Source organism: Takifugu flavidus, chromosome 4, assembly GCF_003711565.1.
Source record: "Takifugu flavidus isolate HTHZ2018 chromosome 4, ASM371156v2, whole genome shotgun sequence".
Classification (NCBI taxonomy): domain Eukaryota; kingdom Metazoa; phylum Chordata; class Actinopteri; order Tetraodontiformes; family Tetraodontidae; genus Takifugu; species Takifugu flavidus.
Window position 1 is genome coordinate 16,185,446 of NC_079523.1, and position 22,780 is coordinate 16,208,225.

Sequence of the window (22,780 nt, forward strand, 5' to 3'; positions counted from 1 at the left end):
AATACCTTCATCCACAACATGCTGGAGAAGATTCTGAAGAAATGGGTATCACATGACAGTCAGGTATTTCTAAATGCTTCTTATTAAACCTTTAATGAAGTGTAAAACAGCAGCAGGTAGAGGTGAAAAAACATTAAGACTGAGTAACTCGGGAACAGGTTGAAGTCAAGAAGCAGTTTTCTGAATGTTGTTCCTAAATTGAGATTCAATCATGTTGTTGTGTTCTTGTCTTTGACACAGGAGATCATCTGATTTAAAGACTGTCTGTGTAAAGTATATGGATATTCTACAGATGAAAAGAGAAAAGAAAGTTGTGCAAATCTGTGTCCACTGGAAACTGTCTGACTCTTTGGGTTGGGTTCGAGAAGGGTTAGGGTTAGGTTAGGGTTAAGGCTATGGTTAAGGTTATGGTTATGGTTATGGTTAGAGAATGTGTAGGGTGCGCAGGAGAGGGAAGGCTAAAGACTCTTCTTTTGCCTTTGAAGAACCAGTCATACATTTTGCGGTCTGGTCTGGCTAAATGATAGTTGGGTCTGTAATAACACACACTAGGGGTGTTGTGTCTTGGAAAGGGGGAGGGAGGAGGAAACAATGAACTGAGGGGGCAGAGGACATGGGTCAAGGTGGGTGAAGGACTGATATTAGGGGGGAAAGTAATGTTGCAAATTTCTTCTGATGGTAGTCCAGAGGTGAGGAAGGAATCTTCGCAGACACCAACTTGGTTATAAGAGATGTTTATTGGAGAGAACAGTCAGGTATCTATTGGACACTGCATCTTGCCTGAGGGAGGTTTCATGGTCCAGATGGTGAAGCTCTCCGAAGTGCTTACTTCGATAGCCCCTTCTCATACAGTCAAGTAAACACATTCTTCTCTGATGACCTCATAACACAATATAGCAAACTGAATGGCATAGAGTTCAGTTAGTAGCAAAAATGGGAGTAGGAGAAAGGCCTCATGATACACATCCTCATATGGAGAACAACCAGGAGCCTACGGGCCCCAGCATCACCTCTTAGCAGCTCCTCTTAGCAAAAACAAGACTTCCATTACGAGCTTAAAGAAAGGCAGAAGTCACAGGACACACGTGGAGCATATTCTAATATGGCACGAGGCTGGCTGAGAAACAAGTTGTGGCCTTACAGAAGTAAAGGCCTACAGATAATAGATACACAGGCTTCAGATACTACAGTAACTAATGTGGGTAGGAAGGCATTACAAAATGTTGTGAGGAGTGTGTGGGGGGGAAGGGAGGGGCAATTGACTCCTTGCTCCAAAGGAGTGGTTCCAGGAGATAGGAGTGAGGGAGGGGAAAAGGGGCAGGTTAATATAGAGTCAGTGGGAGTGCTAGTGATGATGCAGGCGTCACTGATATTTGTAGTGAAGTAGCCTTCAGCATCAAATTTAAAGACCCAGTGTCACAGTCTGCTCCATGTTAACCAACACAATCTTGCACACCTGTGTCTTTCCTTTTCTCATTAGTCCACTCTGGCACATACTGGTTCAGATCTAAGCTATTTCTTTAACAGGAAGAAACCTTGAGCAGGACCAGGCTCATGTAGGGGGACCCTCCTGCTGATGGCCTGCTGGGTAGAGAGAGAGGAGAGGGGGGAGGACAGGTAGAGGATAGAATAGGTAGGAGAGGAGAGGAGAGGAGAGGAGAGGAGAGGAGAGGAGAGGAGAGGAGAGAGGAGAGGAGAGGAGAGGCACAGAGCACAGAAACACATACAAAAATACACTATATTAAGCAAGCCACCGGCCGAGCGGGTCAGCGGGGCCGGAGGTCATCATGCAGCTCCGAAGGCGGCGATACCTGTAAATGAATACAGAAGGGGGGGGGGCAGAAAAACTACACAAGAAACAGCATCACTAGTCTACTTGATGAGGAGGAGGAGACTCTCACTTCTCTCACAAAATCACCATTAAAAGTCTGATGCAGCAGAATTTGTGTTGAACGGCGCGTGGCACGGTGAACAAAACTAAATAATTACAACTCCACCTTTGGACTTTCACCTAGAAATTTGACCATTTCCTTCTTGGGGGTTTCCCAAAGACCACCCACGCACAGGTAAATGCACAGTGAATTAACCTTTATTTGATAAAATAATTTCATATGCTTACAATTAATAGTCATTATGGTACTGTTTCAACAAAAAAAAAGTGGATGGCTAGTCTAGCCATCACACTAACCCTTCAGGGGTACAGCACGGTGGAGAGGGAAAACTATGTCAACTTGCTGTGGCAGAGGCTGCTGCAACTTTTAAGACTTACAACACAAAACAGAAATCGACCAAAATAACTACACATAAAAGCTACAAACCCAAACCACAAAACAAGGAAAACCATACCTCCAATAGGATCTCCATACCACCACTGTACTAACCTTCCTCTGTCCAAAACCCAACATCTGGCTGAACACAACTAACCTGCTAAAAAAGGGATATCTAAATAAGAAAAAACAGAGCTGCTACTTTCCACTTTTCTGCTACTAAATGGAAATGGCACGAAGAAAAGCAAATAAAAACTAAGAAGCAAAATGCTGATGCAGTGGCCAGTGGTGGCTTTATTCTGCACAGGTAACACTGCGTGTTTTCTTAGCTTATCTTGTGCCTTTGTTGGGGTTGGGGTTCAGATTAGAGTTTGGGAAATACAGATAGATGGAGAGAAATCCCCCAGTTTAAATAAATAGCTGGTGTGTTTCCTTTCTATGGTGTCTATGTTTCCCAGATAGTAGTTTAGTGCATCTACATCAGGGGTGGGCAAACATTTTGATTCGTGGGCCACAATGGGTTCTAACATTTGACAAAGGGGCCGGACCAGGAGCAGATGGATGGATGGAGTGCTTTGGTAACCTCACCTCATTGGAGAAAAAATGCACATCTTGGGATATGGAGAAAACATGTGCTTTAATTTCAAATGAAAATGAAGAGAAGCATTGCAACAAAATATCTGACTTTGGAATGAGTCTTAAAACACTTAAAATCAAATGAATAAAATGTGCCTTTTAAAAAAAATTAATAACCATTTCTATTTTAAAGCACTGAAAGTTCTGTTATCCTTCAGGATATCACCATCACTCTCCTCCTGACTGTCTTTTTTCTAGTGGGAAAACACCAGAATTGCAGTGAAAATTTAACATTAACAAGGTTTATTCATTTAATTTTTCAAGTTTGGCGGGCCGGATTAAAACGTTTAACGGGCCGCATGTGGCCCCCGGGCCTTAGTTTGCCCATGCCTGATCTACATCATATATAACCTCTTACAATCAAGGGTTGATGCAGACATGCACAGTTGCCCTGTGGCTCCTCTGCCCAGCTGGTCATCAGCAGGAAGGTCCCCCATATGAGCCTGGTCCTGCAGAAGGTTTCTTCCTGAAAAGGTTTTTTTCCCCCTGCCATTGTTGCATGTTGGGGGTCAGGCCCATGGACTCTATAAATCGCCAAAAGACTATTTTCTAACAGTAATGCTCAGTAATATGTCAGCGTGATCCATCTGATTCTCCAGTCTGTCTTTTCACTTTATTAATGACTCCTGCCTGTGGGGGTCCAGGTCACAGGAACACCGATCATGGTCTCCATGGCTGTAGACTTCTTGAACTGCACTTTTGTCTAAAAAGATGCACATTTTGGAATGCAAGTGACATTTATGAGTTGACATTTGTGCAGCTTGTGTGCTGGCAAAACCTCCGTAGATGTAGCAACAAACATGCCTTGTAAATAAACCAAAACACCATCGACTTCATTGTCTCTGTAGCTGGTTCTGCTGCACTCATTGTTTATGTGACTACAGTCAATAAATTGGCCCCCCACCCAATAAAAGTGACTAAACATAGTTGATCAGTAAAACCCATAAATGTCTTTATAAGATAAAATAACAGATGGCAACTTGAACTGATAGAGAATCAGGTAAATTCATATTGCCGCACGATTAAAAAGTGAAGAAAATCAGTGCAGTTTTCATTTCTTCAAGAAAAGAAACAAATCCAGCCGACTTATTCTCAAGATTAAAATTGATCGTTTTCGTTCTCAAACGTCTGGCTGTGCTGCTGCTCTGCTTCATCCTGATGTGAGAGAGCCTGAATGCATCACAGACAGTCAGATTTATGATCAGGGCAGAACGCGGTCACCCTGTCAGACACACGCAGGCTTTCTTGAAGCTCTCTTGGCTTCAGTTCCGCTTCAGGATCTGGTCAGAGAGCCAGTCCAGACCCTCCACCAGCCCTGAACCACTGACAGCACAGGACGCCTGGACAGACCACTGCAGAAACACAAAAGTAATGTTTTATAATCTCAAAAGAGTCTTTTCATACTTTACACAATCCAATATGCATATTCCTGTACTGTGGTACCAAATCCGACCACAGTTAGGATCCCGGATCAGCCAGGACGGACACAGAAGCTGCTCTAAGCTCTAAGGACAAACCTCATCCACCTCTTGCCTAAAATGGTACAGCAGCTTTTCAATGCTCAGTCAAATTTTGCACACATATACACAACACCTACAGGTCGAGAGGCCCCCGACAACTTTAGGGCGTCTGTGATGTCACTGGGCGGCACAGCTCTTGGCAAATCTTGTTTATTAGCAAAGACCAGGGAGGGCACATCCCTCAGCTGCTCCTCCTCAAACTGGAACACAGGGACACAAACAGGAGTATTTCAGAAGTTAATGTGCAGAACTGGAGATGAGAAGAGCTCCCCCGCCTACACTAAGTCAGCTACCCGGGTCTCCTTCTGAATCCAGAATGCACTAATCAAGACTAGAAGGTTGATAGGAATTATCTGGAGCTGACCACTAGATTAAAACACTGCCAGTGTGGTGATCAATAAAAAGGCTGTTTACCATTGTGTGCAGCTCATTGGCAGCTTCTTTAAGCCGTTGTGGGTCATTGCTGTCGATCACAAATATCAGACCCTGATGATGAAAACACACACCCTCAGTCCAACTTGTCTTTGAGCCAAAGAGTCATAGAAGTTCAGCGGCTGTTAGATCACCTGGACATTATTGTAATAATGTCTCCACAGAGGCCTGATGATAGTCTGACCCCCAACATCCCAAACAGTGAAGCTGATGTTCTTATACTCCACCGTCTCTACATTAAAACCTGAAAAAGTCCAGTTGTTAGGGTCTCCTCATTCTATCAAAAATTACAATATTAGAACAAAAATATAACACACAAGACATCACTGACCAATAGTTGGAATAGTAGTTACGACCTCCGACAGCTTTAGTTTATAGAGCAGAGTGGTTTTTCCTGCTCCATCAAGTCCCACTGTGGCAAAACATGACAGAGTCAGACTCGGGAACATGGAACTGGAACTGTACTGGTTTATGTTAGAAAACATGAGCGTGTTCATGCCACAACGTCTTTGCCGCCCCCTGGTGGTTGACTGGCGTTACTTCAATAATACTGGAGACCACCGACTCGGCCGGTCAATAAAGGACGTTAATTAAACTGACTAATTGGTTGGACATAGTAGCAGTAACTGGTCACTCCTCATAACTAATATATTGACATTAACAGGTGTTTGAATGAAACTGACGGAGAACTAAAGTGGTGCTGCATTCAGCGGAGGTCATATGTTACAATTTACAAATAATTTCAAAGGCGAATCTGGCTAAAATCACGTTCCAAATTCGAAATAAAGTTCGGTCATACGAAAAAAATACTCCGAGTTCATTCTTACCCATTAAAATCCTGACGGGGGTGTTGGAGGTGAATCTGGAGAAGACGTATGAGAAGACGACACCCATGTTTCTGGTCGGCTCCGTCGGTGTTTGGACAGTTTGTGTCCGTCTTCACCTTTATAAGACAGCAGCGTGTGTGTCCGTGTGTCATCCATAGTGTCACAGCCGCTCCTGTCAGCAGTATCCACGATGGCAACGGTGGTGCGGGCAAAAAACCGCTGCACCGGAAACAACTGAAATGCCGGAAACGGCTGAAAATACCGGAAACGGCTGAAAATACCGGAAATCGTTAACGCCCTTCATAATAAGGCTAGTTCCGGAAAACAAAGGTGATATTTTATAAATGCAAAGTCTACCTTCCTACTTACCTACCTACCTACTCACTCTTGCTGAATGCAAATCAGTCAATTATAGAAAGTTAAACAATATATAGGTAATCAACAGCAAAGGAAACAAATGCTTAGCACATGAGAAACTGTTCAAAACAGATGCACATGTGAGACAAAAAAGGGAACAGTAAAGACAAAGTGAAACCTGCCACTGGAGAATTCCGTAACATCAATACAGGAAATAAAATAACAACAGACTGGGTGGACTTTAGGTTATAGAAATGTATTAATTTTTACTCCCTGCTCTTAAACCTATACCAAAACCATTTAAAACTATATATAAGGGTTGGATAGAAGTTCAAACCTTATTGATATAGAAACGGTTCAAATTGTGCAAATTATCTCACTTTTACATTTGTGTCTTTGCCGGATTGGACAAAGGAGCAAGTTTAACTTTATTTTACCTACCTGAAAAGTAAGTATAAAGTCTAAAGTCTAAGTAGAATATGTGGAGTAGGAGGAACAGCTCATATCAGGGGGAATGCCTGCAAAAGGAAATGAAACCTAAAATTAGTGAAGCAGGAGAGTTCAGAAGCACAAACACTCATCTTCCTGGACTGAAGACAGACGGACATGAGAAACCTGCTCTGCTTCTCAGTGCTGGTAGCAACAATATCAGCATCAGGAGATGTGGCCCCGGCGACAACACCGTCAGTGGAGAGGATCACCACAGGAGCAGGTGCATGCACAAACACACAAACACACACACACACATGCACGCACACACTTGTTATCTCTCTTATATTGTCAGGACCACAATGGCACAATTTAGATGGAAAGATGGTCACTTTGTCTCAGTCCAATGGTGGAATATCCTTTGCCTCCCCCGGTTACCCCTGGCTGTCCACCCCCAGTCCATCCTACACCACCATCCAATATTCCACCCCGGGACACACCATTAAAGGTAAGTCTCTTATCATAGCCAAAGATGAGGGCGAACAGCATAAACTACACATGAGCTAGATAATGATTGGACCATCACTCTCTGCATCTGCTAATAGTAGTCAATAAAACTAACAACAAGCACTTAGTGGGAACTACAGTATATCACAATTGAACTGTGAGGACTTCTCTCGAAGACGTTTCGCCTTCTATCCAGAAGGATTCTTCAGTTCTGAAATCGCTGGGGAGAGAGCTTGAAAATATATAGCCCCTGTGGACCATTTGAACTGAAGAAGCCTTCTGGATAGAAGGTGAAACGTCTTCAAGAGAAGAAACCCAGTCCAGTTGACATAGAAAACTACCTTGGATACAATGACCTGGATGATTGAGAATCTACACAGACAATTGTGAGGACATTTGTTTACCCTGAGGACAAATGCATATTATTGACTCCTTTTGAACTTTGACCCCTGCAGGGTTGTCTGTGTGCCTGCGCTACACCATAGATTACAGACAGCCCAGGTACGGCCCGACCTACCTTTTCACATTCGGTCCATCCCGCACTCTCAGGCTGAGATTCGTGGGCAACAACCAGTATATACTGTTGCTTAACGGTTACAGTCTGTACCTGAATACTGATTTGTTCCTCTGGCCAAACACTGAACAAACACTGTGGACCAAAATCTGCCTCAAAATCGACTCTGGCAAGAACGTGGTCCAGATGTTTAGTGGGAGGCAAGCAAGCATCCGGAAGATCCTGCCATTTTCGGTGAGGTGTCATAGTTTGTTTGCGACACTGTTTCCAAGAGCTTCCTTCCCCTCACATTGAACTTGTTCATTTTTTCCCCCTTCTCGCTCTGTATCCAGTTTGTCTGGTCAGGTCAACCTGTCATTGAATTCTCGGGTTTTGACGGCCAGGTGACGGATGTCCAGGTGTGGGATTATCCTCTCTCCAATAAGGAAATTTTGCGCTACATGAATCCTTACATGCTCGGGTATGTACGTATAACTAAGTTCTGTTCAAACTGAAGTAACTGAAGGGTAAAGGGTAGATAAATAATATCAAAAGTTACCTCTCCTCATCCTCTCCAGCTGATTCTGGGCTCGTGTTTTTTTTACTAGTGTAACTAGTGTTAGCATGAGTATGTGCACCCCAACACCTCACATGCATATATGTGCGGAGGAGTTCAGAGAAGGCAGGCTACTATACCAGCAGAGGTGGTGGGGGCCACAGGAATCCCAGAACAGTCCAGCAGCTGGGGAACAGGAGGAAGCCTGCCAGAGCAGAGGTGGGCCTGTGGGCCCTGGGTTCTTTGTGCTCCAGAAGTGTAGAGGCTTAGAGAAGAGGACATAGGACACAACCCCCTGTGCTTGTGTGCTGCTAGTATCCCAAAGAATTAGCATCTTTGCTGAAGTATATATGAATTGTTTACACTTTTACAGTCAGTAGTGTGACGATGCTGTTTGTTCTTCCTTTTGTAGCCCATTGGTTGGATCTGTCCTCAAATGGTCCCATATCAGCTACTCTGTCAGAGGAAATGTATTACTGGAGGACACCTATGAGAATCAAGTCAAAAAGCCAGACATGGGGAAATTGTTTCTTCTGGGGGGAAAGAGGAAGATTTCCAGAATGGGGCAGCCTAAAATGATAAGAAATCAGTGGATTTAATGTGGCAGGATTAAAAACGATATCTTTTGTTATTCGCCCTATGATACAAAGTCAAAAGATTGAATTAATTAATTCCAGAATCATTGATTTCCGGATGATTTTGTGCACAATGTGATTATATCTATTGTGTGTTTTCTGTATTTTCCTGAAGCTCAATCAACAACAACCTGGGTAATTAAAAATGTTGATCACAACTTTTTAGTGCTGGAAATGAATTATTGACTTTTCAATCACTTGTTTATCTTTTTTTTTTAGCTGTTGGGTACAATCATCTAAGTAGCTGGTAATTGACAGAAAAGCCAGAAGAATCTTCACATTTTTCAAATGCTGCTTTGAACCTCAGAACTATTTAATGTATTCTGCAAGTGCAGTCAATAATATTCAAGTAGAATCTGAACGCGAGACATTTTCATTCAGGTACATTATTTGATGGAATGACACCAGCAAAACAGGAAGTACAATAGTTGACCTAATGGGTTCAGTCATCATTTTCTATGTTGTTCTTCATTTTTGTGGAAACACCGCAATACACGACAGAGTGGAGGGGGGTTATGAAATTTTTAACTCATGATTGTGAAAGACACTCTCGAACAGGAATGGGGAGGTTGTAGGTTCCTTTCCTCAGCTGTGGTAAAACCAGTCAAAATGCCTGTCAGGGTCAAGTAAAGAGCAGTTGATGCTAATTTCATAGCTTTGCAAAGACTCAACCTCCACTACTTTTGTAGAGTAGCAGCTGCGGCTTCCTCCCAGCTGTTGCCAAACACAGGAAAATGCCTGATGGCAAAGTGATTTTAGGTGCCCATTCTCTCAGTTCAGAATGACATTAACCATTGTTGATTACACTCTTTTTTTTTTTTTTTACAGTTACCTGCTGTAATTGTGTTTAAAATAAGAGTATTGTTGTTATTACAGATCTTTTAATTATTACACACTGCGTAACACAGTATGAATATGCTGACATGTTAGACACTACAAATATTGTCAGCAGACATTATTGGTAATGTTTAGTTTCCATTTATTTTTCTTCAGTTTTGCAGACTGAATTGGAGGAATAAAACACTATAAAAAAAATAAAACAGAAGAATTAAAGGGAGGAAACATCAACCTGCAAACAAAAAAATCTTCCTCAGCCTTCCTGCTTCATGGTGTAATGCACCTGAAACTGAAAAACATACTGCGAGGGCAGAACGAAAGTCACGTTAAGGACACCGGATGCTTGAAAATCCTCCACTTTACACTGGCGTTAACACAAGACATCCCTGCTTCCACTGTGCTAACAGAAACACGAAACAAACACCATCTCTTCCTTCAGAACGACTCTCATTAGTTTTATTGTAATAATTATTTTAATGAAGTGGTCACATGACTTAAAAGCAGAAACCTTCCAATCTTTGTTATTTGAATTAATAGTGAAAACCACTGTCTAACCCAGAATGTTGTTAAAACAGCTGTTGCCAAATGAAACCACTGCAGCTCCTCATTGGAAGAAGTAAACCAGAAATGAAAACTAGCTGCTATCAAACAACAGCAAACCAACACATTCTCATAATTTAAATCTGATTTAAGGTCCAAAAATTATTTTTTTTTTCCTCAAACATTTCTACTTTCTGTATGTGGGGACATTTCTGTGCTTCTGCTTTTCGGTTTCTGTAAAACCTTTTTAGCATTTGTCTTTATATTAATGCTAATTTTATGACATCAACAAACAGAAAATGGATACTGAAGACACCATAATAACAACAGCATCATAAGTACCGGTAGTGGTACATAATGACTGCTGCTACCTCTGAACTGATGAAGACCAAAATATCCATTATTTAAAAAAACCAAAACAACAAACATGTTAATTTGACAACAGTGGCATCTCAACAGTACTGCAGCTGCGTGTTATGGTACAGTGGTATTACATATATCTGTTGCAAACATCTGTTGGAATGGTAAAAAATATTGTACATCATTATATCCGGGCTTGAAAATTGACTTTACAAGATTATATACAAGTTTATACAGTATATTCTCATTTTCCACAGAGTGGAATATGAGAACAGCAGCTCATTAAAAAAAAAAAAAAATCTAACTTGTTAAAATATATACCTTACAAATATAAAAAGTTAAATGGTTGTCCAACAACCAAATGTCACCTTTTTTTTAACAGACTTGTTAACTAGCAGAAGGCAAATATCATCGATGTTGAAAAATAAAACAATCTGACAACAGTTTAAACATTTTTAAGCCATTAAGCTTTTCAAAACATCAAAGTGTGTTCTAATATCCTGTTAGTTTACATGAATTGAAACAAAAGGTCAATAAAAACCTTATTGCTCTGCAATGCAAATTTTCCTAAACCCAGTTGAATTACTATACTTTTGAGGACCACACAGACAATTTAGAGTTTCCCCCTCTACTAACACTTTCCCGATCAAAGTCACATTTCCACATCAGCTGACAGCACAGATTCAAGTAAAACGAGACACTAAGTGACCCCCAGCAGCCATTTCTGGGGTTGGCTGCATGGTGGGAACAGCTAAGAGTCACATGAAGTCTTTGGTTCTGCTTTGATTCCTTTAAGGCCTCATTTTCAGCCCATTTCCAACCACATTGTCGGCAGTGCTGAGGCCTCCCTGCCGTACACGCCAACGTGACTTAACCCCGGGAACTAAACATGAAGACACAGGTCATGCCAGGTTATCCATCTGGCTGTTGGGACATTAAGGGTTTCTGCTCTTCTCAGGTCTGTGCTGATGTGGAACGAGACGACATTCATGTCAGAGCTGAGACTTCTCAGTCAGACCACAATTATCAAAGTGCCCTAACCCGCTCTTAGATATTCACTCTAACGTAAAACACAGACAAGAGAGATCCGTTTATCCCTCTCAGGATAATCGGTCCAAGTTTGGTGTTTCAACATTCCAACAACTTAAAATTTGTGCTCTTTTCCATGTCAGAAAAGCAAAAAAATCTCACAGACCCATCCCAAATAACTCACATCTCACGCAAGCTTGATTCTTATGGACGTTCAATGGTCCAATCTGCTACCCACCAGAAAAAGTCCTTCAAAATCAAAACACCGAGGAAATTATTTCAATCAATTAGACGACTGTAGCACCAAATGTGAGCATCCGGCCAGTCAGAACTCTCCGAAATATAAATCAACCATTTTCAGATGTGTTTAAAGTTACAGATTTGCAGTAACAGTCAGAATTTACTAAAAAAAAAAAAGGGGGGGAAAAAAATGGAAATTAAAAATAGTAAAAATAAAAACCATGTCAATAAAAGTAAGAAATGATTAAACCAGGTAAATTTATAGAGTGTAAAATAAACCCAAATGGAAATTACTGGAAAATTTGAGAGTAATTTCAGTAAACCAAAGAGCACCTTGAGAGGAACTCAGTCAAGCTTGAGGTGTTGTGGACTTAAACACATCATGTGAGCAGGATGCAAAGCTGTGATTGGCTGCTGGCCTACAGCACTGCGGGACACCCATAATAGATGTTGGACAGGACTGACAGTTATTGCAGGAATGCTGGTGCTCAATGGTGAGTGAGAGAGTGTGTGTGTGTGTGTGTGCTTCTTTAGGAAAATGTAGAAATCATTGCTTGGCTCTGCTCAGTCAGTCTCTTTGCATCAGTGCGTTTGTGAGCGTGTGAAGGTCACACTAGTCCAGGGAACATGGAGATGCACTTCATTTCAAATAGCAGATGAAAAACACGAGACAGAGATGAACAAAAGTAAAAAGGTCAGGGGTCAGAGGTCAGCCAGGGTCATCCTTGAGCTCTCTGCAAGCAGGTGGTGAAAATCCTCAAACGAGCTCTGATGAACCTTTTAGTGCTGAAAGGCAAATGTTAGACTCAGATTGTTGCTACTCGACGGAACATTAGACCCACTGACCCGCCATCGTCTCTAGAACATAAATCCAGTTTGTTGGGGAACATAAAGCTTAGGCATCTGTGGGCGCTTCTCAAACCAGCTGGGATGGGGTCAGACACACCCTGGGGGGGGGTTGGGGGAGGTCACGGTGTTGAGGGCTTGTGGAGGATGCCTTGTAGGTCCTCTGGGAGGGACAGGATGACAGCCTCGATGTGCTCCCGCAGCTTGGCTAAAGTCCCTGGACGCACTGGGAGGTGCTCCTTCTCTGCTTGACTCTGCAGCAGTAACACACACACGTGTTTACCTTTCAAATTTGTGCAGGCGTGGAGTTTCATCTCAGAGTTCATACTGACCAGTTTATCCTTGAGCTTGAGGACCAGATCCACCGTCTCCACCTCAGAATGCTTCTGGACTCTTTGCTGCAGGTCCTGAAAAACACACAGACCAGTGAGACCTCCAGACTGCCACTAGTACAGGATGGTCACAACCAGACAGGAGAACCCGGCACCTCCTCACCTCCTCACACAAGGCCTCGAGATGAAGAGCCTCCAGTTTGTGGATCATCTCCCTCCTCCTGGTGCGGAACCAACCATCAAAGTTGGGAGACTTGAGGAAATTCCTTTGGAGAGAGAAAAGCACTTTCAACACTTTCAAGTTGTTGCTTAAAAGCTTCATCCACGAGAGTTCTGACAGAATAAGCTGAAGAAAGAGGACAAAGTTCCTTCGTGAGGCTGAACCAGTAACAGCACGCTGGTTAACCTTTTCCTTCCTGTCATCTTCAGGTATCTTAATAGCTTTCGTGGCTGACCCCTGATCCTTAGAGTGTGAACAGAGTGAGAGGTTTGGACTCCCACCTGTAGAGGCCGATCCAGTCTCCCTTCAGTCTGGATGTAAGCTGAGGTCCAGCTTTCTCCAGCGTCTTCATGAAGTCCTGCTGGATAAAAGGGTGAAGTTGGGGGGGACTCTTCCAGGGACAGATGGACTTCTGCAGAGGCATCAGACTGGCCACGTACCGCTCCTAACACACACAAACACATACACACACCTGCATATTAGCTCTGACTTTAAACCTCATCTGTAAACACACAATAAATAAAAAAAATCACAATCAAAATACAACTGAAACAACAACTTTGGAACTATCTATATCAGGGGTGGGCAAACATTTTGATTCGTGGGCCACAATGGGTTCTAACATTTGACAAAGGGGCCGGACCAGGAGCAGATGGATGGATGGAGTGCTTTGGTGACCTCACCTCATTGGAGAAAAAATACACATCTTGGGATATGGAGAAAACATGTGCTTTAATTTCAAATGAAAATGAAGAGAAGCATTACAACAAAATATCTGACTTTGGAATGAGTCTTAAAACACTTAAAATCAAATGAATAAAATGTGCCTTTTAAAAAAAAATGAACCACCATTTCTATTTTAAAGCACTGAAAGTTCTGTTATCCTTCAGGATATCACCATCACTCTCCTCCTGACTGTCTTTTTTCTAGTGGGAAAACACCAGAATTGCAGTGAAAATTTAACATTAACAAGGTTTATTCATTTAATTTTTCAAGTTTGGCGGGCCGGATTAAAACGTTTAACGGGCCGCGTGTGGCCCCCGGGCCTTGGTTTGCCCATGCCTGATCTATATTCTCCACTACAATTAGATTAAAATCCATTAAATAAAAGTACTATTAAGCATCACCAGAGGAATGATGAAGCTCTGGGTCAGTTCCAGAAAGTAGCGGCGAAGGATTGCGTTTTGAGCAGCCGACGGTCTTTTCTGCTGAACCCCCTGGAGACAATAAAAACAACCACAAACGTACCACAGAAGTCACGCGCGTCTCATCGCACACACCCCGGTCAAGACGATCGTGCATAGATTCTTTTAACGAAGTGTTTTCTGACCGATAAATTCAGCCGGAAATGGATGAGCGAGGAGGAACTCACCTTCTGGAGCTGTTTGATGATTTCTTCATCTTTATTCAGATATGGCTTGTAGGCCGTGTACACGCCTGTGCAGCAAACATGAGGGACAGCAGCTGAGCCCGTGCTGAAAAACTACCAGTGAAAATTTGTTGCCAAGGAAACAAGAGTTAAAAGAGAGAAGAACTTACCAGGTTTGGAATCTAGTGTTTTCAAATTTTTCAGTTTCTTGACTTTCATCTGTTTAGCCATTTCCCCTGGGAGGCAGAAAAACAGGAGACACAATTTGGCTGTCACAGAGGAGTATGTCCAGCTTTCACTACTAAAAAAGTGTAAATGGTGACGACACAAGCACTTTACTGAGCCGAGTGTACGGACAGTTCCTGCTCTGATGAGCCAGCAACAGAAAAAGATGCTTTATCCTCACTATTTTAAGCTTCCCGCTCAATATTATACCAACCTGCTTGCTTCATGTCTCCGATGCGGATAATGTGAGGCCAGTGCTGCAGGGTTTTAGCAAAGAAGGGATTGGTGACTCCCAAGATGACCGACGGTCTGTTAAAAGAACCAGTAAATGAGCTTTCCCTCCCCATCAAAGGAGGTTTTAGGTTAAAAACAACCTCAACAAGGCACAGTAAACAGGAAGTAATGGTTACACTGTAAATACAGCAGCAGGTACAAAACAGGATTACTGACGGAGCCTGAGTCCTGGTGGTGTACTCCTTGAACTCGCTGTCATGGATAGTGAAGTAGGGCCGGAAATCACTGCAGTAACGCAGAGGAGAAATGCAGCTGCAGGGAGAGGTCAGAGGTCACCACACAGAAACGATCACATTTTATTCTAAAAAGCAAATGAGCGCCGCTATCGCATGACAGCTCACCTGACCAATGCCAACACCGTATCTGATGACTCGGCTGGCGAGGGCGCCATGACAACAAGAGCCTCCCCCAGCAAGACCAGCTCCCACAGCATTTGGATGTGGAAGAAAACAGGGTGAAAACACCTAAACAGAGAATAAAGTTAGGGCATAGTGACCATGTCCACTAGTTCCGAAACACATTGAAATACCCTTGTTCACTTAATTTAGTTCATTTCTCAAACATTACCTTGGTGCATGTTTCAATTCTAACTTTTCTAATCTTCCTTTGGCAACCAGGATAAACACAAACATCCCTGTGAGCAGCTTTTGTCTGAATTTCTGGTCTGAATGCAGCATACGGATATTATTGCACAAACTGACAGTGTATTGAAATAGTGAATACACTCTGGATCTCAGGTGTTCTCTTCAGTTTCCTTTCTTTTGTTGATTGTGCTCAAGAGATGAAAGATTGTTTCTAGAAAAACAGGATTAAAAACCCCCAACAACATTCATTTACTTGGTTTCAGATGTTGATGTTTTAGTTCGGATTCCTGCAATACCATCACTGGACACCAGGTGGAGACAGAGTACAGCCTCCACTTTGGAACTGGTTTTTAAGGCGGTCGACACTGGCGACAGCATGAGGCCGTCTATCTGCAGCCCACGGAAGTTAGTCAGGTAGTGCAGCTCCTCCAGGGTGGCATGTCTATATATACCACTGTGTCTTTCAGTAAATAGCAATGTAGTTTTATTGGAAACAAAGCTGGTACACTAGCAGAAGTTGTCAGTGACAGGACCACTATGTGTTCCGAGCACTGATATTAACCTCCAGCTGGCCACTCACATGCATGTTTCTGCCCAAACTGACGTTGACCACATGAGGGACTTGGAATGTGTGTAATGGAACTGTTCTTTTCCTGTTTGCGAAGAGAGTGTAAGAGCCTGCAGGGGGCTCACCTGAAGAGGTCAACCTCATGGATGGTCGGGAGCACGATGGACACCTGGCTGACGCTCTAGAAAATAAAACAAAAAAACATTATTACTGCCATAGTTTCATTCACAAAAATCTATTTAAAATGGTAAATGATGAGCTAGAGAAGGGTTTTAATGGTGAGGCAGTTCAGTTCCTCTCGGGTATATTCGAGGTTACCTGGGCAGACTGGACCAGCTGAGATGTTCCGGGTTTGTCGTAACAGGTCGGGATGCGAATCTGCAGCAGCAGAAATGTTAAAACACTATTTTACACCCATCACAACAGACGAAAGGATGTGAGCAACAGACCACCATGTCTGACACAGCTTTATCTTCTGAATACACTCCCAAAGTAATAGCCAACCAAATTTGTGTGCTTGTGATGGGGTGTGTAGCTTTTGGAAGAGAACAGGAAACCAGTTATCTGTCTTTTTATGATTCAAATCTAAATGCGAGTGTGTGCGTTCCTGATTAAAACAAACAGGCAGTGCGGTACCTTGATCACCATGCCCATAATGGGCAGAGTGAGGATTCTTCCAGGATGGGGTGTTGGCCAGCGATCAATGTCATTACAAGCTGTTGGAAGAAGCAACATTCAACAATCAGCGGTTACTGTTTACAAGTGAAGCTCAGCTGGCCCCTTCAGGCCGGTCTGGCCGACAGTCGAGCGTGCAGACTTCCCATTATACAGTGGTTCTAATCTACGGGGGTGTGGCGGCATTTGTGTTTCTAAATCTGGAGACACTTCTGAACTCTGTTCAGGTCAAATGATCTTTTTGGTTGTTTCAAAATACACAGCTCATCATGTAGTTGTGAGGCGCGCACGTGTACATGTGAGGCGGTGGCTTGTGCCAGACTCAAGACGTGACATCCAATAACATCTACAAAAAAAGTCACAGGCTCGGAGCTTCTGTTAACAGCCAGGATTCTTATTTCTATCACAAGCCAATGGGAACAGTCACTCGGCTACGCAGGGAAATCCCAACTTACCAGCCTCCAGACAAGGCTCCTGTTTCTCAAAGTATTCTGGAGCCATGATCTTCAACAGGGAGTGGAAAAAGGTCACATAGGGCAGCTTACTGACCAGGACCAGAGACTGTGGGGAACAAAGAAAATTTCTATTGATATTTGTAAGCTAGGCCTCCTCTAGGGAAGAAGGTCAGCTGGCTTTCATGTAGACCACAAGGCCAAGCCATCGCCCATCCCTGGATCAAAAAGCCATCTCCATCCCTTAGCCTTTCTCCACAGATGTGTCTGATGCAGCAGATGTGGTGGAGCCCTTTCACTTTTGAATCATCTCTGCTGAACAAATATTTTTTGGGAGCAAGAATGCATCCCTGTCCGGAGCCGTCGCTGATTTCAACGCCCTTTAATGTGGAGATGTTTAAGAAGGATTTAATCGAAGTCAGTTTGGGTGAACGTTCAGTTTGGCAGGACCCGTTTTACACCTTTATTCTACAATAGCAGTCATTAAGTGGCGAGGTTGGATGTTGGCGTCGCCACCTACACAGCTGTATTTCAAAGCATCAGTCTCGTAAGAAATGTTTGGCAACTCGTTTCCTTTTACCAACTATGTGGTCAAACTATTACAAACCATCTGACACAAATCAACTATGGTGTGGAACAGAAAAAAGCAACAAACCACATCACTGAATGCTGTGGCCCAGTTTGGTCATTAAACGATGAATTTTTCTGTATTTCCACACTCCAAATCAATGGGAGAAGTGCTGAGAACAGACAAATGCACATTTTTGCACCAGCCTGTATGTATGTACGTACGTATGTACGTATGTATAAATGTATATGTATGTGTGTGTGTATGAGCCCAATTTAAATAACTGTTTATGATGTGTGCCCCAAAAGCAAACTAATAAGGCCTAAATGTCCCTTTAAAGATGCAGTACTGCGATTGTGTTATGAGCCACTGCAGCAGAAGATAAAAGATAAAAACAGGTTTCTTCTGCTGTGCTGCTGTTGCACAAATAAGAGGTTTGTTTAAGAGGGATGTCCTCTTCCACCTCAACAGTGATTCAATGCTAGTACAGTTGCAAACACGTGTTACTTATATTGTGAAGAACCCTGAGCTGATCAGACCACCCACCTACACCCGATATGATGTCATTGTTATGTGGCTGACACATCTACAGGGCTGAGACCACACAGTGGACACATGAACCAGGTCCAGGATTAAGCTGACAAAGAGTTTTTCACTGACCTTCTGAAAGTAGCCTCTCTTCAAGGACTTATCTCGCACCTGACGGAAATACACATACCCATAGTAATGGCCCAGTTCCCTCTGCAACACACAGAAAAAACACACAAGGTTCAACCAGATGAAAAGCACGTCTACGTGTTTATGGACAGTTGTACTTGCTTCATATGGAGTACCAAAATCCACCTTCTACTTGAAAAGTTGGCTGGTCCTCACAGCCTCAAAGGGCTGGTTGAAAGTTCAGACTTGGGTTTAAGCTTAAAGTTGGGTTAAAGGTTAAAAAATTTAATACTAAAGTTAAAACTTGTTTCTAAATCTGGGTCGATAGTTTAGACCAGGGGTGGGCAAACATTTTGATTCGTGGGCCACAATGGGTTCTAACATTTGACAAAGGGGCCGGACCAGGAGCAGATGGATGGATGGAGCGCTTTGGTAACCTCACCTCATTGGAGAAAAAATACACATCTTGGGATATGGAGAAAACACGTGCTTTAATTTCAAATGAAAATGAAGAGAAGCATTACAACAAAATATCTGACTTTGGAATGAGTCTTAAAACACTTAAAATCAAATTAATAAAATGTGCCTTTTTAAAAAAAATAATAACCATTTCTATTTTAAAGCACTGAAAGTTCTGTTATCCTTCAGGATATCACCATCACTCTCCTCCTGACTGTCTTTTTTCTAGTGGGAAAACACCAGAATTGCAGTGAAAATATAATATTAACAAGGTTTATTCATTTAATTTTTCAAGTTTGGCGGGCCGGATTAAAACGTTTAACGGGCCGCGTGTGGCCCCCGGGCCGTAGTTTGCCCATGCCTGGTTTAGACCCTGTGTGTATTAATAAAGGTTTACTTATGACTCCTTATAATCATCTTATATAACCAACATAACCATTATAGTCGATTTATACAAAACATGTATGGTTTTTAGTACATGTTTGTGCATGTATTTAGACATTAAATGTACTTATTTAATTGTTTTCTGTGCTCCAGTTTTAATGATGCGTGTGCATTATGTAGAGATGAGTTGTCTGCTAGAATAAGTGGTGCCTTTGTGGTTATGCCCAGGCCCATTCTGTTTTATCTTCTGAAGCAAAACTGCTGAGTAGGACAGTTTTGACCATTCTTTGAGAGATACATAATCTGGGGCCTCTGGTGTCTCGTACCCTTGAGGCTTTGGAAAAGAAGAGCCCGTTCCAAAATAAGAAATACGTGCAGGAGGCACCTGATCATACATTTATCTCTGAGCACATTCCTGATGTAGAGTATAAGGACTGGCTGTTAGCCGATGGTGGGGGCATAAGGTGTCAACCCAAGCCTGGAGAGATAAGAGTCGGTTCGCTGAGCGTTCAGGGAGCTCAAAGATCGGAGGCGCTGCAGCATCGACTTATGTTCCAGTCAACTAAATTTGGTTTGTGTTTTACCACTAGATTACGCTAGCTGTGTATTTGACTCTCAATTCATTTGGCTGATGTATAGTGGATCCTTCTGATTTTTAATCAATTCTGGGCGGCATTTTGAAAAGACAACTTCTGTGTCACTTTTCCGACATGAACACGGACAGAACACGAGGTCTGTTTTTGCTAAGCTAATGTTAAAATAAATCCTGTCATCATGGGTTACAGTTGTGATCAGGGTTAGGAGCTGGGGAATGAATCACATCTATGAGAGTCCTCACAAAGATAACGGTACAAGGATGTGTGTATGTGTGTGTTAATGTCAACCTTCAGACATGGTGGGGCATCCCGATCAGTGTTCTCCAGGAAACAGCTGAGAGATTGTTTTCTGTTTGAACCCTGACGGAAGCGGAAGCAGAACTGGGTGTCACCAAGGCAACCTGGACGCAAAGGAGAACAGCCGCCTGATTATTATGGAAATGCTAATACGTCCAAACATCACACATATTTTGCTGACTTCATGGATCCTTAAAAATGTTTACTTTTTTTTAGTTTGCCCAGAATATTCATGTAGAGAAGATTCTTCTGGACAAAGCAAATATCTAAAATATAATAACAAAAACCAACTTCTGACTTACATCCCTTTAATAATGTAATTACAACCTCAACTAAAATACACAACTGGTACTGCCACGTGTGTCAATGATGACGGAGGAATTTTTCGAGATTGCAAAACCTAGATTAACCAAATATTTGCTCACGCGCTGCAAGTGTCAACATTGATGTAAGGTTAAGGTTGCTGCTGAAAGACACCTACACACCGCCAGTCATGTGACCGCACAGACTATCGGGGATGCATGGGACACTAAACAATGCTCATTTATCTTGAGGGCGTGATAAGCTTGTGACGTTGAAGTTGTCCAGGAGAGGAAGTACCTTCCTACTATGGCAGAACATGTGATGCAATACAGTGTTTGTGGTTTTCTCAATATCGGCGTGTGCAGCATATATCTGATACCCATCATGCAATACTTTGTTCTTCTGTCATGGGTTTACATTTGGAATGACATTTAAATGCATCTGGTGGTTCAGGAGGAGCAACATGTGGGTTAAATCACAATAAAATAGCAACAAAATGTTATTACTTACAGGGGAAGTTTCAATACTGCAAATTGCATCATCGCTGCACCACTGAACAATGATGTTGCATTCTTTTCTACGAGCATTCATTATTCTAAGCTGCGAGTTGGACAAAACTAAGTTTTATTGGCTCTAAAGAGCTGTTTGGAGGATTGTCCCATATGTTGCACACCGTGCCGGTTCAGTAAAACAAATAAATGGGAGGTAACTATTAAGAGCAGCTGTCATAAACACAAGAACAAACTGAAATCTGCTCCCTCAACTTTAGCTGCATTTAAGTGATACAATGAACGAAGTGCAGACACTCAGCTCCTGGTTGGGCCTCTCTGCATCGCTCCTGCTGCCCTCAGATGGGCAATAAATGACGATTTTGCAGGCTGTCGCCAAGCTGCATTTCCTAACGTTGCAGATGCTTCCATTCACAAAGGGAAAATCTTCGTGGAGCAGCCTTCGACCTGACTACGTCCCCACAGCGTAATGTGTGTACCAGTTTAGCTGTTCTGGTCTGCAGAACTCAGACATCAATGTAAAAAGCAAACCAAGTCAAGCGAGAACTCACCTGAGTTAGAGTCCGGAAAGGAAAGATAGCAGATGCTGGTTTTCTGCAAGAAAGCATGACATTTAGTTCCATTAGACCCGAATTCACCAAAAAACGATAAGCCAGGCAAACACAGATGATCCCCTGAGACTTTGAAGAAGTAGAAAACGACTCATAAAGTCAGTCAGACATCTTGAACATATGTCCAGACTCAATTATTCAAACTCACCTCTTTCTCCGACAGTTTGGAATGATGTGGATAAATAACCTGGAAGATGTTTGCAGAGTTAATACACAAGAAAGGCCTCAAATGCAACAAACGTGAAGTGAAGCAAAACACTATTTCATCAAAGGATGTCGATAAACCTCTAAACTCACCACAAAGAAAATCACAAGATAAAAGCTAGGAACTACAAGAAGACCTTATGTTGTATATCCATGAACTAACGCAGCTTTTGTGTGGTTGACATTTGAAGTTGGTGGACATTAAACACAGTTTTTATGGAGACGTCTGTGTGCTCCAGTCCGGGAAATAGTCGGAGCCCTCCACAAGTCCTGCTGACTTGGGCATTTTCTGCGACCTGCGAGGGCGCTTTACAAAAGCCGAGTCGGTCCTCTCACCTCCACCGCTTGTCCCAGCTCCAGGTCGAACCCGACCACACAAATACAGTGCAGCCATGCGGAAAACCGATCCCAGGGCAATAGGAGAGCCTCCTCCGGTTCATCGTCGCCTCCGAGCCCAGATGGAAGAGTTATCTCCTCAGCCGGGGAGATGCTACTAGCGTCCTGGTCGTCCAGGTCCTCCGGCTCTTCGAGCTGCTCCCCGAGCTCCTCTGGGCCCTGCAGAGCCATGGCGACGGCCCGACTAACACACACAGGCGCGCTAGAATGTGGATCGCTCTTTAAAAAACGCGTGCTAGTTCGATTCCTGATCCCTCCGGTCCAAACAAGGCAAGGAAGGCTAGCAAAGAAAACAGAGGCTAGCAAAAAAAGACTGGCGTGAACGTGCGGGCCTGCGTGCTGACGTCAGGCGGTGACGTCATGGCGTAAAGACTCGAGTTGTACGTGTGAAACGTTCCGTCCATCTACTTTTGCAAACAGCCCAAATCTAATTTTTGATTGCTTTTTACTGTCCCGGGGTCGTTTTGAAAACATGTTTCATCAAAATATACTTTCATCAATCAAATGGTCTAAAAATATCGTGGGTTGTTCCATACATTCTCTTTAAGCGTGGCGCTAAAGGGCTG

The 22,780-nt window shown here is 42.9% G+C and overlaps 3 protein-coding genes across 4 annotated transcripts; 1 reads left to right on the forward strand and 2 right to left on the reverse strand.

Annotated features, from left to right (window-relative positions):
* Window positions 1-718: 718 nt before the first annotated feature.
* On the reverse strand, window positions 719-5,938 carry LOC130524504 (ADP-ribosylation factor 4-like). Its single transcript, XM_057030718.1, has 6 exons — window positions 5,683-5,938; window positions 5,187-5,267; window positions 4,990-5,099; window positions 4,838-4,909; window positions 4,501-4,623; window positions 719-4,255 (listed from the first exon to the last, which is right to left on the reverse strand). Exons 1-6 carry the CDS (start codon window positions 5,747-5,749, stop codon window positions 4,166-4,168), a joined length of 543 nt encoding a protein of 180 aa, XP_056886698.1. The 5' UTR covers window positions 5,750-5,938; the 3' UTR covers window positions 719-4,165.
* A 650-nt stretch (window positions 5,939-6,588) lies between these two features.
* LOC130524503 (C-reactive protein-like) lies at window positions 6,589-8,817 on the forward strand. The gene is made up of 5 exons (XM_057030717.1): window positions 6,589-6,751; window positions 6,824-6,976; window positions 7,431-7,723; window positions 7,822-7,949; window positions 8,437-8,817. The coding sequence occupies exons 1-5, from the start codon at window positions 6,646-6,648 to the stop codon at window positions 8,621-8,623; spliced, it is 867 nt and encodes a 288-aa protein (XP_056886697.1). The 5' UTR covers window positions 6,589-6,645; the 3' UTR covers window positions 8,624-8,817.
* A 199-nt stretch (window positions 8,818-9,016) lies between these two features.
* dennd6aa (DENN/MADD domain containing 6Aa) lies at window positions 9,017-22,553 on the reverse strand. 2 transcript variants are annotated; one of them, XR_008950154.1, is made up of 20 exons: window positions 22,155-22,553; window positions 21,763-21,801; window positions 21,555-21,597; window positions 20,183-20,295; window positions 18,459-18,539; window positions 17,234-17,339; window positions 16,740-16,819; window positions 16,422-16,481; window positions 16,229-16,284; window positions 15,293-15,415; window positions 15,108-15,203; window positions 14,872-14,966; window positions 14,603-14,668; window positions 14,436-14,500; window positions 14,191-14,280; window positions 13,345-13,508; window positions 13,007-13,109; window positions 12,844-12,918; window positions 9,893-12,765; window positions 9,017-9,860 (listed from the first exon to the last, which is right to left on the reverse strand). XR_008950154.1 is itself a non-coding variant. In XM_057030716.1 (19 exons), exons 1-19 carry the CDS (start codon window positions 22,383-22,385, stop codon window positions 12,634-12,636), a joined length of 1,818 nt encoding a protein of 605 aa, XP_056886696.1. In that variant the 5' UTR covers window positions 22,386-22,553; the 3' UTR covers window positions 9,017-12,633. The 2 variants fall into 2 exon arrangements, 1 of the variants encoding a protein (XP_056886696.1); XM_057030716.1 differs by having other exon boundaries at window positions 9,017-12,765.
* Window positions 22,554-22,780: the final 227 nt, after the last annotated feature.

Excerpts from the sequence above, each read along its gene's own strand:
- dennd6aa (XM_057030716.1), bottom strand. The coding sequence starts at position 22,385 with ATGGCTCTGCAGGGCCCAGAGGAGCTCGGGGAGCAGCTCGAAGAGCCG. Across the intron at positions 21,598-21,762 it reads CCAAACTGTCGGAGAAAGAG|AAAACCAGCATCTGCTATCT; the intron begins GTGAGTTTGAAT and ends GCTTTCTTGCAG. Across the intron at positions 17,340-18,458 it reads AGAGAGGCTACTTTCAGAAG|TCTCTGGTCCTGGTCAGTAA; the intron begins GTCAGTGAAAAA and ends TGTTCCCCACAG.
- LOC130524503 (XM_057030717.1), top strand. The coding sequence starts at position 6,646 with ATGAGAAACCTGCTCTGCTTCTCAGTGCTGGTAGCAACAATATCAGCA. Across the intron at positions 6,977-7,430 it reads CCCGGGACACACCATTAAAG|GGTTGTCTGTGTGCCTGCGC; the intron begins GTAAGTCTCTTA and ends TGACCCCTGCAG. Across the intron at positions 7,950-8,436 it reads ATGAATCCTTACATGCTCGG|CCCATTGGTTGGATCTGTCC; the intron begins GTATGTACGTAT and ends TTCCTTTTGTAG.
- LOC130524504 (XM_057030718.1), bottom strand. The coding sequence starts at position 5,749 with ATGGGTGTCGTCTTCTCATACGTCTTCTCCAGATTCACCTCCAACACC. Across the intron at positions 5,100-5,186 it reads AACTACTATTCCAACTATTG|GTTTTAATGTAGAGACGGTG; the intron begins GTCAGTGATGTC and ends GGACTTTTTCAG. Across the intron at positions 4,910-4,989 it reads ATTATTACAATAATGTCCAG|GGTCTGATATTTGTGATCGA; the intron begins GTGATCTAACAG and ends TTTCATCATCAG.